Below are 15,980 nucleotides of genomic sequence, written 5' to 3'. Positions count from 1 at the left end.
TCAAATGAATGTAAAGACTTGTTTTTTAATTAAATGCTTTAAATTTTGTCTCTGTGCTGTGGCTTAATCAGGCCCATTAATGAGCTACTCTTTGTGTTTTCTAGTGTCTTGCAAACTTGGTATCAAATTCACCTTATAACCGTCTGAAACTCAGCCTGCTGACCAAAGTCTGGAACCAGATAAAGCCTTATATCCGCCACAAAGGTTGGTGGTAGTTTGAAATTGATTGCTTCTTTATATCAATAAAATCTAGATTACTAGTTTATTCAGAATATTTTTATAACACTAAGATAATTCTATTTATTATCCTCAAACTTTGAGGGGAGCCAACTATCGCCAGAACCCTACTTTTGATCCCTAAAGCCCCCGTAGGCACCACTGGAAAGAAAGAACTTGGAGAATCAGCTGTAAAGTTCAATGCCTTTTCAATGCATCAGTGCAGTGACTGGAGTATCCCTTTAGAATTAAGACCGAGCAAATCCTAGGGGTTCTGCTCTAGTGGGGCTTCCCTCGTGGCTCAGCTGGTAAAGAATCCACCCACGTTGTGGGATACCTGGGTTTGATCCCTGGGTTGGGAAGATCCCCTGGAGAAGGGAAAGGGAACCCGTTCCAGCATCCTGGCCTGGAGAATTCCATGGACTGTATAGTCCATGGGGGTCACAAAGAGTCTGACACAACTGAGTGACTTTGACTTCACTTCTGCTCTGGTATATAATAATTCATAGTCTTTAGATGTAAGTAGAAAATGGATAGACAGATAGACATCTTCCTCTTTTGGGAAAGAAGTGGAATATATAACCTAGTTTTGCTATCAGGGTAATGTTGGCCTGATACAGTGAATGTGGAAGCATTCCTTCCTCTTCAGTTTTTTAGAATAGTTTGAGAAGGGTTGGTATTAAGTCTTCTTTAAATGTTTGCTATAATTTACCTCACCCTTGAAGCCATCTGGTCCTGGGCTTTTGTTTTGGGCGGAATTTTTTGATCAATGATTTGATTTCATTACTAGTAATTGGTCATTGAATGTTTTTAGAAATGTATCCATTTCTTCTTGGTTGTCCGGTTTGTTGGCATGTAACTGTTTATAGCAATCTCTTATAATCCTTTGTGGTGTTGGTTGTATCTTCTCTTTCATTTCTGATTTTACTGATTTCAGTTCAGTTCAGTCACTCAGTCATGTCTGACTCTTCGAAGTTTGGGCCCTTTTATTTGGGCTCTTTTATTGATTTGGGCCCTCTCTGTTTTTCTTGATGAATCTGGCTAAAGGTTTTTCAATTTTATCTTTTTGAGAACCAGTTTTTGGTTCCATAGATCTTTTCTATCTTGTGTATGTATGTATGAGTATCATTTTATATATTTCTACTCTGATCTTTATTTTCCGTTTGAGTTTTGTTTTTCTTTTTTTAGTTCCTTTAGGTATGAGGTTAAATGGTTATTTGAGATTTTTCTTACTTTCTGAGGTAGGCCTGTATTGCTATGAACTTCTCTTTTAGAACAGCCTTTGCTTTATGCAGTAGATTTTGAAACACTGTGTTTCCATTTTCATTTGTCTCCAGGTATTCCTTTTTGATTTTCTTTCAATGACTGATTGGTTGTTTAGTGGCATGTTGTTTAGACTCCACTTATTTGTGTTTTTTTTCTGGTAGTTGATTTCTTGTCTCATAGGATTTTAGCCTGAAAAGCTGCCTGATGCGATTTCAGTCTTATTAAATTTATTGAGGCTTGTCTTATTTTGCCTAACCCTCTGTTTGTTTGTTTGTCTCAGGTAGGTCAGCCACATCTCCTGTTATTGATAGAGTGGCTGGGTGTGGGAGTAAACTCTGAGGCCCGTAGTATGGTTCCCCCGGGGCACCAGAGCCAGGTGCTCCAGGAGCGTCCCCTGTGTGAGTGGCAGCTGCGCTTCTGTTGTTCCCGGGCCGCACCTTCTGCAGGTGTGTTAGTGTATAGCGTTGGCTCCCAGCGCAGCTGGCTGTGACTGGGAACTGAGTTAGATTAGCCTGTGTTGGGTGGGATCCACAGATGCATGCTAGTAAACTAGATGGCGAGAGTCAGAACTGGTACCTGCCAATGCCTGGCTGACTAAGTAGAGAGAGAGAGATGAAGAAGAAGAAATTTTTTTTAAGTGGCACTTGCTAGCTTCTCAGTAACCCTCAGGCGCATGCTTTGTTATGAGTCAGTGAATCTCCCCAGATCAGCTTCTTTTCAGACTGCTGTCCGTGGGCCATGACCTGGAGCCAGTGAGTTTCTGTGCACAGCCTTTTGGAGTGGATTCACAGTTCTCTACAGCCCTCCAGCTCGCTCTCTCAGGTGTAAGCCCCCCTGGTTTTCAAAGCCAGGCTTCAGGGGGAGTCATCTTGGTGCAGGTCCCCTGGGCTGGGGAGCCCAATATTGGATTCAGAACTCTCACTCCTCAGGAGGACCTCTTAAGGCTGTGAGATCCCTCCTGCCTGTGGTTTGTAGCACTGAGGGGGTGTGGGTCCCCCCCAGACCATGTCTCTGCCCCTCCTACTTGTCTCAGTATGGCTATAAAAAAAAAAGTTTAGTTGTGGAAAATTTTTCCTGCTGGTCATCAGGTCGTTCTCTGAGATGGTGGCTCTACATGATTGCAATTTTCCTCTCTATGAGAGGAGAGCCTAGCATCTTCCTACTGTGCCATCTTGTCCTGTTCCCTCACTTTCACCTTTTGGACTCGACAGCAGCCCACCACTCTTTTTCTTTCTTTCATGATTGCTTTTGGAAGGGTTTAAGCCAGTTGTCCTTTTTTTTTTTTTGGCTGCACTGAATCTTCTTTGTGACGTGCGGGGGCGTCTCCCTAGTTGCTCGAGTTGGGGATCTTAGTTCCCCAACCAGGGATCTAACCTGTATCCCCTACATTGGAAGGTGGATTCTTAACCACTGGAACACCAGGGAAGTCCTACCAGTTGTCTTTATAGTATGTCTCACCCTCAATTTGTGGAATATTTTCCTTATGATGTTGTTTAACTTATACATGTGTTTCCTGTAAACTGGAAGTTCTGTCTAGAGGTTTAATTAGATTCAGGTTAAACAAGAAAGTCATAACTCTTAATTGCCTACAGGGATGATTATGATCTCTGTGGGCACCGTTCCATGGTGACAGGTTCTTACTATTCCTTTGACAGACGTTAATGTTCGTGTGTCGAGTCTCACACTGTTGGGGGCCATAGTGTCCACTCACGCACCTCTACCTGAAGTCCAGCTACTTCTGCAACAGCCCTGTTCTTCCGGACTCAGCAGCAGCAGCTCGGCCACCCCCCACCTGAGTCCTCCGGAATGGTGGAAGAAGGCCCCTTCAGGACCCTTTGTAGAGGAAGGGGCAGTTAGCTCACCAAAGTTATCTTCAGAGCCCTGCTGGCTCATTCGACTTTGCATTTCCATTGTTGTTCTGCCCAGGGAGGATTCCTGTTCAGGTAGCGATGCTGGTTCTGCAGGAGGAAGCATCTATGAGCCATTCCCCATGCGGTTGGAGGCCTTGCAGGTAGGAGGTTTCATTTCCTCTTCTCTGAAATGGAAGTAATTGTTCTTCCTTCACGGGGCTTACCTGGTGGCTCAGCAGTAAGGAATCTGCCTGCATTGCAGGAGTTGCAGGAGACACAGGTTTGATCCCTGGGTTGGGAAGATTCCCTGGAATGACAGCCCACTCTAGTATTCTCACCTGGAGAATCCCTTGGACAGAGGAGCCAGTCACAAAGAGTCAGCCACAACTGAAGTGTCCTAGCACACACACACGCACATACACATTCTTTCTTCACAGGGTGATTACTTCATGAGGAGTAAGTCTGTGAAAATAATGTAAAACCAAGCCATGTGTCATTGGTATTAGTGGGAGTTGTCTGTGAACTCAAATTTTAAGTGTGAATGCTTTGTTGTTTTGTTTTGGGGGGTAGGTGGAGGGGCTTGGTTGTAAAATGTCAGATTCATCCATTTTTGTTGCAAGCCATTTTAGTCATCTCAGGTATTATATGGCCAATAGGTGTTATAGATTATGTAATAATTCTGAAAGAAATTATAGAGTTAATCTTTGATATCTGCAACTGAAAATTAAAATAAATGTTTACTTCTCTTTGGTCTTATATCTGCTTAGAGACAACAAAATATTTATTCCTTCAAAGGAAGAGAACCACCCTAGATTAAAGTATTTGTTTTTTCTGTATTCAGGCATGACCTAAGACACAGGTTTGGTCTTGGGGTCTGCTGCTAATTATCTGGTTGATATTACACATGTCCTTTAACCTCTTAGGGCTTCCCTGGTAGTTCCGTTGGTAAAGAATCTGCCTGTAGTACAGGAGACCCCAGTTCGATCTCTGGGTCAGGAAGATCCCATGAAGAAGGGAATGGCACCCACTCCAGTATTCTTGCCTGCAGAATTCCATGGACAGAGGAGTCTGGTGGGCTACAATCCTTGGGGTCACAAAGAGTTGGACACAACTGAGCGACTAATGCACAACACTTTAACCTCTTAAACTTTTTCAGTCATAGTTTCTTCAGCTAGAATATTTAGTTAATACCTCCTTTGAAAAATTGTTCCCAGGCTTAAGTGAGACAATAGTGATAATCTTAAACATGTTTTGTCGATTATAAAGCATCATAAAATTACATGATAATGCTTAGTTGATTTTAGTTATAAAATAAAGATTATGGTTTTTTGTTTTATTCAATATCAGGTTTAAGCCCCTTGTTGAGTGTGAGTGATTTCTGAAATACTGGAACACTTTTGGATCTTGTAGTCCTGTATTCCATTCTCAGGGTTAATCCCATTTTCTTTGCAGGTGTTGGCTCATCTGGCAAGGGGCTACTTTTCAATGACGCAGGTCTACTTGATGGAGCTTGGAGAGGTGATTTGCAAGTGCCTGGGGGAGGCAGATCCATCTGTCCAGCTTCATGGAGCAAAGGTAATTTTCATTAAAAGCCATGTGCTTTTTTCTTTTCCTCCTTTTAGGTTCTTTCCTCTGCCACATGTCCATGAGTTCCGAGTTTCTTAGGACATTTCAGGTAGGGAAGTGATGCATTCTTCTATTTTCAGCTCTACATATAAACCCAAAAAATTGATTTGGTAATAAATTAACAAAATATACCTGGTGATTTTGCTCCTATTGAGAATGCCTCTGAGATAGGAGTTGCTGAGGAAAGAAAGAAAAGCAATTGGAAATTATTTTTCCCCTTAATTTGAGGTAATCTATAAATTGAAGTTGCTTTTTACCTCCATGGTTCTAATATTCATCTCTGATAATCTGTTTCTTTTTATCTTGGCAGCTTCTGGAAGAACTGGGTACCAGCTTAATACACCAGAATAAACCAGATTCTTCCGTAGCACCTGATCAGAGAGTTCCAGTCCCCTTGGTAAGTAAATGTGTATTCATGTTTTTCTCTCTCCTTAGTGCTTCAGTCAGTTTTATTTTGAGGTTCAGTGATGGTTTCTTTCAGTATCAGAAAGTATCAGAGAGTTTGTTTTTTTTCAGTATTGGAAATTATGGTTTATAATTTAGGAGGAGTAGGTTTTATTTGCATTTCATTTTATTGCAGTTCAATATGTGGTAATGTGTAACATAGAGCCAGCAATGGAAGAACCAGTTTTGTTGCACAAAACCTAATTCTGTTACTCAGTATGTCCAAGAGACAGACTAGAATGCTGGGAAGAGCCCAGGATTTGGAATACAAAGTCATGAGATTAAACCACTTAATGAACATCATGAACATAATTTCCTTGTTATAAAGAGCAATAAAAATCCTTGATTCACTAGACTTTTGGAAGATTGATTGAGGTGTGAAAACTGGCAAATAGATGTTCAATGAATCTTAATTTTCCTTAACCCCTTCACTGCCAGCCCCCTCTCCCCATTATTTCTGTTAGATTTTGTGATCTTAGATTATTTGTGTTGCCCCCACACTGTGCCAGTTATTCTCTGGAGGAGGAACACATGAGCCTACCAAAGAAACCTTCTACTTAGTGCCAAAAGCAAAGTCAGCTCAACATGAGTGAGGTTTTCTCCCTCTGCCCTCCTTAGCCTGCCTGTTCTTTTTCTCTTCACAGTTTCCGTCATCCTTGCAGGGAATTAAGAATGTCTAGCCCTAGTCCTTCCCTAGACAGTCACTAAAACTGAAGTGTCACCATTTGCAAGGAGTTGTGTTGACCTTCGCCATCAGACAGACCTGGGTTTAATCCAGACTTGTTCTCTTGCTCCATGTGACTTTGGGCAAGACTCTTAACCACTCGCACTTCAGTATTATTTCATATGTCAAAAGGGATATACTTTCTGTATTACTGCTTTACTATTGACTGATAAATTACCCTAAACACTTAGCAGCTTAAAGCCATATCTTACATTTATTCTCTCACACAGTTTCTGTGGGCCAGGAATTGGGGGCAGCTTACCTGATGGTTCTGGCTGAGGTCTCATGAGACTACAGCCAGGATGCTGGCAGGGGCTGCAGTCAGCCGAATTTGACAAGGGTGGGAGGCACCTCTTGTGCGGTGTCTCACTCACCCACATACCTTGCAGTACGCCAGGCACTCACTCGCTCCGTCTCCTTGAGGACCTCCCCAGGGCGCTGCACGAGGCAGCTGGCCACCCTTGCTCAGTTGCTAAGTCGTGTCGCACTCTTTGTGACCCCAAGGACTGTAGCCCACCAGGCTCCTCTGTCCGTGGGGTTTCTCAGGCAAGAGTACTGGAGTGGGTTGCCATTTCCTCCTCCAGGGTATCTTCCTGACCCAGGGGTTGAACCCATGTTTCCTGCATCTCCCGCAGCGGCTTCTTCACTGCCAAGCCACAGGGAATGCCCTGGCCACCACTATAGCAATTTAATTGAGAGCACAACATAGAGCTATAGGGTTTTTATGATCACTGATCAGCCCAAGTCAGTATGGGCGGGGACGGCCTCCTAAACATTAGGGGTGAAAATCCTTAGGGCCAGCTTGCAGGCTGGCAACCACACCTGTCTGTTGTCTTCTGGTTTGGGCGAGAGGGCCCAGACTGGGGGATCGGGTCGTAGGATTGTGAAGGTGAAAGAACTGGCACTGGTACATGGCAAAATTTAGGACTAAGTCCATGGGGAGGAAATGGAGACACCAGAACCCCAGACAGATTTGCATGTGGGGCATGATTCTTCAGGGTTTTTAAAAGCATAAAAAGGAAACTGTTAAAGGCACTTGCAGATGCCTCCCTTGAGGGGCATTGAAATAAGAAAATTCTTCAAAGTGCTCAAAACAGAGGCTACTGTTCAGTTGAAGAATCCCCACTATGTGCACCCAGCACTGTGCTAGAGACTTTACACACAGTCTTACATGTTATTATCACACAAACTCTGCCAAGTAGATGTCTTTGCCCTGCTCTACTGAAAAGGTACCAAAACTTAGGTTCAGCGCCCACCCGAGGCTGCAGAAACTGGAAGCAGCAGCTGGAGCCTCAGCCCCAGCTCTGCCTCTTTGGATCCAACACACAGCCTCTGGGCCACCCTGGAACTCCGACCCCTGTGCCCACCATGGGGCAGGTTGAAAGAGCGCCTGGCTGGGGGTCAGTTGATCTGATTCTAGTCCAGCCCTGCTGCCCACTAGCAGGTTACCTCTTTGTGCCTCAGTTTCCTTGCATGAAAATGGAGATAATGATATCTTCATTTAGTTGGACTGAAATTAAAAAGAGTTGATGGGGGGACTTCCCTGGTGGTCCAGTGGCTAAGACTCCATGCTCCCAGTGTGGGGGGTCTGGGTTTGATCCCTGGTCAGAGCACTTGATCCCACATGCCGCAACTAAGAGTTCACATGCCACGAGCAAGAGAAGATCCAGGTGCCTCAACTAAGAGTAGAGCCTAAATAAATAAATAAATAATTTTTAAAAACGCAAAAGTTGAAACGCAAGAGTTGAAAGCACGTAGAACGACACCTGGCGTATGGGAAGCTCTGTAGAATATGAGCTGTTGCTGTCCTCTTCTTCCTGTCCCCATTACTACTGTCACTGTTGCTGCTTCCCTGTACCACACTGTGGAAGCATTTAATTAGTTGCTTTCTAAAGTTCCTTTCATTGCTGCTTAGGAAGTACTAGTGAAAGCGTTTATAGTGAGTGACTGCTTTAAGGAAAACACGCCGTCACTCTGGCCCCTGGCGGTAGTGTGAGCAGCGTGCTGGCCCCACTGTCATCTCTTGGGCTGCACTTATAACTGTGCCCTTTCCAGGTGGTGACGTTCTGGACCATGATGCTCAACGGTCCTTTACCCAGAGCCCTGCAGAACGCAGAGCATCCGACACTGCAGGCCAGCGCCTGTGACGCCCTGTCTTCCATCTTGCCGGAAGCCTTCAGCAGTCTGCCGGTAACCTTTGGGGTGTTTTCTCATCTTTAATTTGTGATGCTGAGCATGAGAGCTTGAGTTTGGTTTTCACTCTTTTGAACCAGTATTCAGCATCATCTCTGAGGAGGAGGTGCGTGATCTGCCTGAGTGTGGGGTGAGAGCAGTGGGGCGCAGCACTGAGATCTTAATGTCTCGGGGAGCTTTACCTCCTTGTGCTAAGAGGGCGGGGGAGAAGGGAAAGTAGCGGAGGCTTTGAAGCCACATTTTAGGATTTCAAGTCTAAAAGTTGGAAATCCTAGCTCTTTGGATTTGAATCCTAGCTGGTTTAAATCCTAGTAGCTCTTCTGCCTTCTAGCTCTTTGGTTATCTTAACTTCTCTAAAACTTAGTTTTATAACCTGTAAGATGGAAATGATGTGCATGATAATGTGAAGCATGTGAAAATGCCTAGTTTGGTGCCTAACACATGTTGTGTCTAGACTGCTGCTTCCTTTAGCCCTTAATGACATTTGTTTCCATTCTTATTTATATAAATTAGTTTTTATAAGGAAGGCAGCATGATTAAAGTAGGAGAACAAATGACCTGATTCCCACAGTGGTAGAGGTTACACGTAGTCACGAGGCTGTGTGAGCCCTGCCTTGAGTGGGTCCTCTGGTGTTAACTGGATCTGAGTTGAACCATTGTTCTCTGCCAAGTTAGCCTCAAAGACTCAGTTGTGTTCACCTCCCTGACTGGATTCAACACAGACGTGTCACAGTCATTTGTCGAAGGCAGTGCCTCACAACTATTTCACTCATGCTTCTGCTTGGCCTCCCTTTTTCATTGCAGAGTGACAGGCAGATCCTGTGCATCACGATGCTGCTGGGGCTGAACGACAGCAAGAACCGTTTAGTGAAAGCTGCCACCTCACGGGCCCTCGGGGTCTATGTGCTTTTTCCTTGTCTCAGACAGGTCAGTGAGCCCACATAGCTCCATCTTGCCGCTTTATAGTCATTTTGTTACTCTTTGTGGTGATATAGAGCTCCTGAAGTGGACAGTAAAGGTGGTTAAATTGCTTTGTAATCTGGTTACCTTAATTGGTATAAAATATGCTAATGTCTGTAGTTCATTTAACTATTTTTCACACTTCCCAGGACCCTAGGCCAGTGAATGTTTAAATTAATGGACAATGAGAAAAAGAAGTGAAATGGGACATTACCATACCATAATAATAACTTAGAAAGTTAATAGAAATTTTAGTATGAAGAAAGAAATTTCTCCTTCACTCTTATTTGTGACCTTTATCTCACTGAGAAGTGTGTAAGTAATGTAAGTAAGAACAGGATGTGCTCAGAAGTGTGTTTCATTGTCCACATCTCTTCCCAAGGTAGACATCAAGCCAAGCGCAGGATTCAGAGATAACTGTCACAGGCCCAGTTATAAGATGTTTGCCAGAGCAAAATCTGTAGTCTCCTTGAATGTTTATGGCACATATCAGAATGATGGGAGACCTTCCCCTGGAATTTTAATAAGTGTCTAAATTGTCATATAAGAAAACAGTAAATTGATTAAATGAATTTTAATTTACAAATACAAGTTTGTGGTAAAGGCTTATATAGCTTTTTCTGAAAACAAATTTGAGAACTTTGAAGGTAGCAGTGTGAACTCCTAAGGTAACTACAGCATTTTGGTTTGTTTACCTTACAGGATGTCATATTTGTTGCAGACACAGCCAATGCAATATTGATGTCACTTCAGGACAAGTCTCTTAATGTCCGGGCCAAAGCAGCCTGGTCCCTTGGCAACCTGACCGACACTCTGATTGTCAACATGTAGGTGACTCAGCTCATTGTCTCGGTTGACTTCCAAGGCCAAGGTCCCAAGAAGACATCTTTGATCCTACTAGAAAGGAATTAGCAGTAATTCCCTTACATTATGTAGTCAGTCTTGCTGCTTTGTTTTGTTTTATATTCCTTCAAGTACTATTAGTAACCTATTTTTAATATATATGTATAAAAAATACTATATGCTGATACAAGTAACATATCCACATTATAGAAAATGTGAAAACTCTAAAAGTAGAAAATCAAAACCTTAGTAATGGTTGCCCTGTTTTTAAATATTGTATTTGTATATTTTTTAAGTAATATATCCCCTAATTTCCCTCTCCAGAGGCCACTGCTCTTACGTATACACAAGTATCTTGCTTTTTGTTCCTTCACTGTATACATGTAACATGTATAAGCATTCTGCTGACTTTTACAGACTTTTTATAAATTGTTATTTGTTATTATACAGTCATCACTATGTGCTGATTATTTCGCCATTCCCCTGTAACTGAACATTCGTGTTAGTGGAGGCTTTTATATGCATTGAACATTTTTGTGTGTGAAATCTCCATTGTGAGATACTTTTTTTGGTTACATCCCTAGATGTAGACCTACTAAAATCAAAAGGTGTAAAGCCTAAATAAGTTCTTAGTATAACTATCTGAGGAGATTTGTGGAGCTGTTTCTGTAATTACACTGAGTGAGTGCATTTGTAGATGTGTATGTTTAGGTGGGTTTTACAGTTAACATGTTTTGCTTGCTTTGGGTGGGACAGGGAAACACCAGACCCAAGTTTCCAGGAAGAGTTCTCAGGCCTCCTGCTCTTGAAGATGCTGCGGTCAGCTATAGATGCTTCCAAGGATAAAGACAAGGTAGACTGAGCGCACAGCCTCGTGTTTCTCAGTTGGGCGCTTAGCGTGTCAGTTTCACCTCACCAAACTTACCCCTGCTCAGAGGAGATTGAGTGTACTCAGGGTGTATAGTGCACACTGTACTCCATACTCGTACAGTTTCTTTCCAATCTCGTGAAAAATACGAGTGCCATTTGTTAGACTATTCCATGCTTGTTTCTTCCCAAAATCTCTTGGTAGAATTGGCAAGTCAGAGAGATGAGCAGCATGGCTTTGAATATTCCCTGTTACACTATTCAGTTTTAAAGTGTAGATGCGCACTATAGGGGCAGCAGACATCAGCCAAGTTCAAATCCTGGCTTGCCCTTAGTAGCTGAGTGACCTTTGGTGCATTATTTAACTTCTCTGAAGGTGATTTTCCTCATCTGTGACCTGAAAATCATTCCATATACCTCCCTGGACTCCCAAGGTGCCTTTTATTACAGCACCTAGCATAGCGCCAGGCCCAAACCAAGTGCTTGACTTAGTCAGTGGTTCTAAAGACCTGGGAAGCCCTACCACAAGTTAATTCCATCAGAATTGGGTTTTGTTCCTTAGAAAAAGCTCCCAGATGTTTCTAGTATGCTGCAAAGTTTGAGACTTTAGGCAGAAAAGTATTGGACTGGAATTATGAAACCTAGCTTTTCCAAGCCTTGCTGCAAACCAGCCATATCGTTTTGCCCCTGGGCCTTACACAACATCTCTGTAAAACAAAGAAGATGGACCTCTCTGAAGTCCCATCTGACATTAAAAAATCAGGGCAAGGAACTGTAGAGCCTCACCTCTCTGATGGCTCAGAATGTCGGCCCCACGAGACCTTGCAGAGTTCTAAGAACTTGCACCTTTACAGGTTACATTTTTCATTATCTCGTTGCTTTAAGATGTTTTGGGCCTTCTGTTTGTTTGATTTTTTTAAACTAAAATTATACTTTCTGACACATATCTTTGGCAAAACAGACTCCTAATGCTTTTACGTCTTACTCCAGGTAAAAAGCAATGCAGTCCGAGCCCTTGGAAATTTGCTTCATTTTCTGCAACCTTCTCATATAGAAAAACCCAGATTTGCTGAAATCATTGAGGAGGCTATCCAGGCCCTGATTTCTACTGTTCTGATTGAGGCTGCCATGAAAGTCCGATGGAATGCCTGTTATGCGATGGGAAATGTATTTAAAAATCCTGCTCTTCCCCTTGGTAAGAATGTCTCCTCTTTCTCTCTGATGGAGGGCTTCTTTGGACAATACACGCCAGTCTCCATTATTAATAAAACCACACTGTTATTCATGATATTTTACTGAACACCCAATTTAAGGGAAAGGTGAGGTAAATCACAGTCTATATATTTAAAGGGGTATTGTGTAGCCACTTAAAATTACATTTACAGAAAGTTTTTGATAATCTGGGAAGGTAGTTCTGAAGTTAAGCAAATGAAAATGAGATATGGAAATTGTTTCTACAGTATGATCTCAGTAAATGGGTAGAAAAAAGACTGAAAGGAAATTAACCTGAGTATTGACAGTGATTGTCTCTCGATGGGATGATAAGTAGGATTCTTTTCTGCTTTTATTTTTCAAAATTTTCTGCAGTGAGCATGCATTGTTTTAGCAATCAGGAAAAAAGTTAAAGGGGAAAACAGACATGGGAGAAAGAGGGTTTAACTGGAAATCCCACAGGAGATGTTGGCACTGGGGTGGAATGCTGCAGGCAAGGAGGGATCTGCCTCTGAGGATGACAGGCCCTGCACCTCGGTACATCATCAGCGGCTGACAGCTGCTCTGGGGTCTGGATCACAGCCTTCAGATCCCTCTCACTTGAATTGCCAGCATTTCTGAAACACAGGGGTGTCTTCCTGGAGAGGTGACTTTCTTCTGGACCAGCAGAGCCTGCATCACGTTAGGCAGGTCTGTCTCTGCTCCATGTACTGCCAGAAGCATCCAGGCGGGCCAGTCAGCTGGGAGCCTCACAGCTCCATTCACCGAGGAAGCAGCCTGAAGTGGCCTTTGGCATTGGCGCTCGCTCAAGTGTGTATCTGCCACCTGTCTTCAGAGGCAGCAGAGGAGGTGGGAAGGGCTGGGAGCGTTAAGGAAACCACATTTCACCCTGCTGCCCATCTGGAGGAATAAGAACTCCCGAAACGGAGCGGGCAGTGGTAGCTCTGACGGGGAATAAAGCTGGCTGACTTTCTGGGGCCAACAGGAAGGGAGCAAAGACAGGAATCTGGGCATCATCTCCTCAGTATTAGGAAATTGAGCCTCCAGTTACTCTTGAGTGCTCTGTCCCCCAGTCACTGCCTAGACAGGATTTTCTTTTCCTTTGCAATAAAATGCAGGACCTGATTTTTAAGGGAGAATTAAGTGAAAACATGGAAGGACTAACTTGAGCACTAGTGTATCTGCTTCCTTCAGCCCCCCTCTCTCTCCCCCCACTTATTTTTAAACTTTCATTTGCTCTAATGACTATGGATTCTTCCTAGAAACAGCCCCGTGGACCTCCCAGGCCTACGACGCCCTGACATCAGTTGTGACGTCATGCAAGAACTTCAAAGTGCGCATCAGATCAGCCGCTGCCCTGGCTGTCCCCCGCAAGAGGGAGCACTATGGGTCGGTTGAGCAGTACGCTCAGATCTGGAATGCCCTGGTCACTGCCTTGCAGAAAAGTGAAGACACCACAGACTTTTTAGAGTTCAAGTACTGTGCCAGCCTGCGGACCCAAATCTGCCAGGCACTGATTCACCTCTTGAGCTTGGCCAGCCCCTCAGACCTGTCCTGCATCAGGGAAACCCTCGAACTGCATGGGGACATGGTCCAGTCTTTCATCCTACAGTTTTTAAAGTCAGGAACAGAGAAAGATGACGCCGGAGCACCCCACCACCCGCAGGAGAGAGACCAGATGGTCAGAACGGCCCTGGGGCACATAAACAATGTCCAGGCACTGGCTGGTGACCCAGCCAAAAGGGCCATCGTGGGCTTTTTAGAAAATATCCTGACCATTTATTTTGACTCATCTGGATCTCAAGTAGCACTCTTAGGATTAACCCATCGGTGAATATTCTACCATACTTTCCAGGTGTCAGGTGGAAACAGGAAGATCTGAGCCTGAGCATCAGATGTGTGGGGTTTAGTCTTAGGGGCAGAAACAGTCCTTTCACTGTTTATTTAGAACGAGTTAGCAGCTATTGAAATTTTTCTCAGAGGGTTCATCCACGTTGGAGAGTGTTTTCACTGCCTTGGCTGTGGCTGTGACTGCTGGAACCTCTGACTTGTGCATCTGGGAGCCAAGGAGTTGGGTTGTCCTGTGGACTGAGCAGGCTTGGGTTCCTAAGAGTGGACTCAGAAGAGTATTTTTAAAAAAAGGAAAAAGCAAAAGGATTTAGGAGTTAGAAGGTTGTATATTGTGTCTCTGGGGATTGTTTTTCTTTTGTAATAAACTAATGTAAAGCAGTGTGCCCATAGTCGACCGTTTTTATCAAGTTACACTTACAGAAAGCTGCAGGCAGAGCTGGTGTTTAGCCAGTTTGTGCTGGTTCAGCTGCATCGGTTGCTAAAATACTGAATCGGTTCATTTCAGGTTGATAAATAGCTGTTGCACTGAGCTCCCTGAGTGGCGCCCCTTGAAGCCCCGTCCATGCCTTCCCACAGCCCTGTAAAGATGAACTGCCTTTCAGGGCCCTCTGGCCGAGGCCCATGTCCATTTCAGCCTGGCCATAACATCAGCTTCTGTCTGAATTTCCTAACGCCCCTTAGGAGAATGTGGTCCCCTATGCTGAATTTTTGGTAATTTTGCAACCTTTGGATTTGTGCCTTAAAAAGGATTATTTACGTGATTACAAGGAGAGGTTTTTAGATTATATTTTGATAATGCCCAAGCAGTTATAAAAGTAGTTTCTCACTGAAACATTATTTATATTTAAATTTTGCATATGTCTCTTGACCACCAACTCTTTATTGTAAGTAATTTCAATCAGAAATTTAGAGATATATAATAAAAGATCCCACACTTCAAGTTGATGTGGATAAATAAGAATCAGGGTACATAGAGTGAGTTTTGGCAGAATATTACGGCTCAGACGGTAAAGAATCCACCTGCAATCCTGGAGACCAGGTTTGATCACTGAGTTGGGAAGATCCCCTGGAGGAGAGAATGGTTACCCACGGCAGTATTATTGCCTGGAGAACTCCGCAGACAGAAGAGCCTGGTGGGTCCCTGGGGTCGCAAAGAGTCAGACATGACTGAGTGACTAACAATAATTGGCAGTATATCATTTAACTGCAGTTATTTATCTTAAAAAATACATTTCAGAGCATCCAAGTGTCCCTCCTTTTTTCTCCTTTACTCTTTCCTTTCTATGTTGCTGTTTGTTCAGAAAATAGGTTTAGGCAGAGACCAGGGAGCAGAGTATTCAAATAGCTGAAGTCTCACTTTTTTTTGGTAGAATACCAATTTCCAAAGCTTGAGACGACCAGCACAGTGAAAACTACCATATAGAACATTCTCTAGACTTGCTTTTCTTTGGAGGATTCTGGGCAAGAATTGTTACAGAGCCCATGGAACTGAGTTGAACCTGTACTGACCCTGTCTTGAAACTTAGAACTTCCTTCTCTTGAAGGAATATATTCTTAGTAGCAGCTTGTTTACTTGCTATTTTCATGAAAGTAAAAATATGCCATATATAACTTACTCCTGGTTCTTTGAGCTTTCACTGGTTTCTTGATAAAACATCTGTGAAATGATTTTGAATGGTTTCCCTTGCTGATTCACTCTTACCATTTGCTTACTTTGAATAAAATTTTTTTCTTTCTAAACCTTTCACTGTCTTTAAGGTTTCCAGGTTTCTGAAAACAGATGTTAATGTTTGTATGCAGGGAGAAACCAGGGCTAATAGGCACTTCCAGAAATCCCCGAAGTGTGGACTGAGGGCTCCTGTCTGGATCGGATGCCACTTCTCTTCGCCCTGTGGCTTTGTGGATGTACGCCCAGGCCGAGGGCTCAG

At 43.4% G+C, this 15,980-nt stretch overlaps 1 protein-coding gene across 3 annotated transcripts in view; it reads left to right on the top strand.

Annotated features, from left to right (window-relative positions):
• The window catches only part of HEATR6 (HEAT repeat containing 6), a 30,774-nt gene extending 16,344 nt beyond the window's left edge, over positions 1–14,430 (top strand). For all 3 annotated transcript variants that reach the window (XM_070478651.1, XM_070478650.1, XM_020885160.2), the window contains 10 exons: positions 105–204; positions 3,138–3,493; positions 4,785–4,907; positions 5,269–5,355; positions 8,182–8,316; positions 9,124–9,246; positions 9,982–10,106; positions 10,879–10,975; positions 11,980–12,184; positions 13,464–14,430. In XM_070478651.1, coding sequence (XP_070334752.1) covers positions 105–204; positions 3,138–3,493; positions 4,785–4,907; positions 5,269–5,355; positions 8,182–8,316; positions 9,124–9,246; positions 9,982–10,106; positions 10,879–10,975; positions 11,980–12,184; positions 13,464–14,035 — 1,923 coding nt within the window. In that variant the 3' untranslated portion in view covers positions 14,036–14,430. The remainder of the gene's footprint in view (positions 1–104; positions 205–3,137; positions 3,494–4,784; positions 4,908–5,268; positions 5,356–8,181; positions 8,317–9,123; positions 9,247–9,981; positions 10,107–10,878; positions 10,976–11,979; positions 12,185–13,463) is intronic.
• The last annotated feature ends 1,550 nt before the right edge of the window (positions 14,431–15,980 follow it).

The sequence above is a fragment of the Odocoileus virginianus genome, chromosome 17 (assembly GCF_023699985.2).
Source record: "Odocoileus virginianus isolate 20LAN1187 ecotype Illinois chromosome 17, Ovbor_1.2, whole genome shotgun sequence".
NCBI classification, from domain to species: domain Eukaryota; kingdom Metazoa; phylum Chordata; class Mammalia; order Artiodactyla; family Cervidae; genus Odocoileus; species Odocoileus virginianus.
This window is presented reverse-complemented; position numbering and strand designations above follow the sequence as displayed.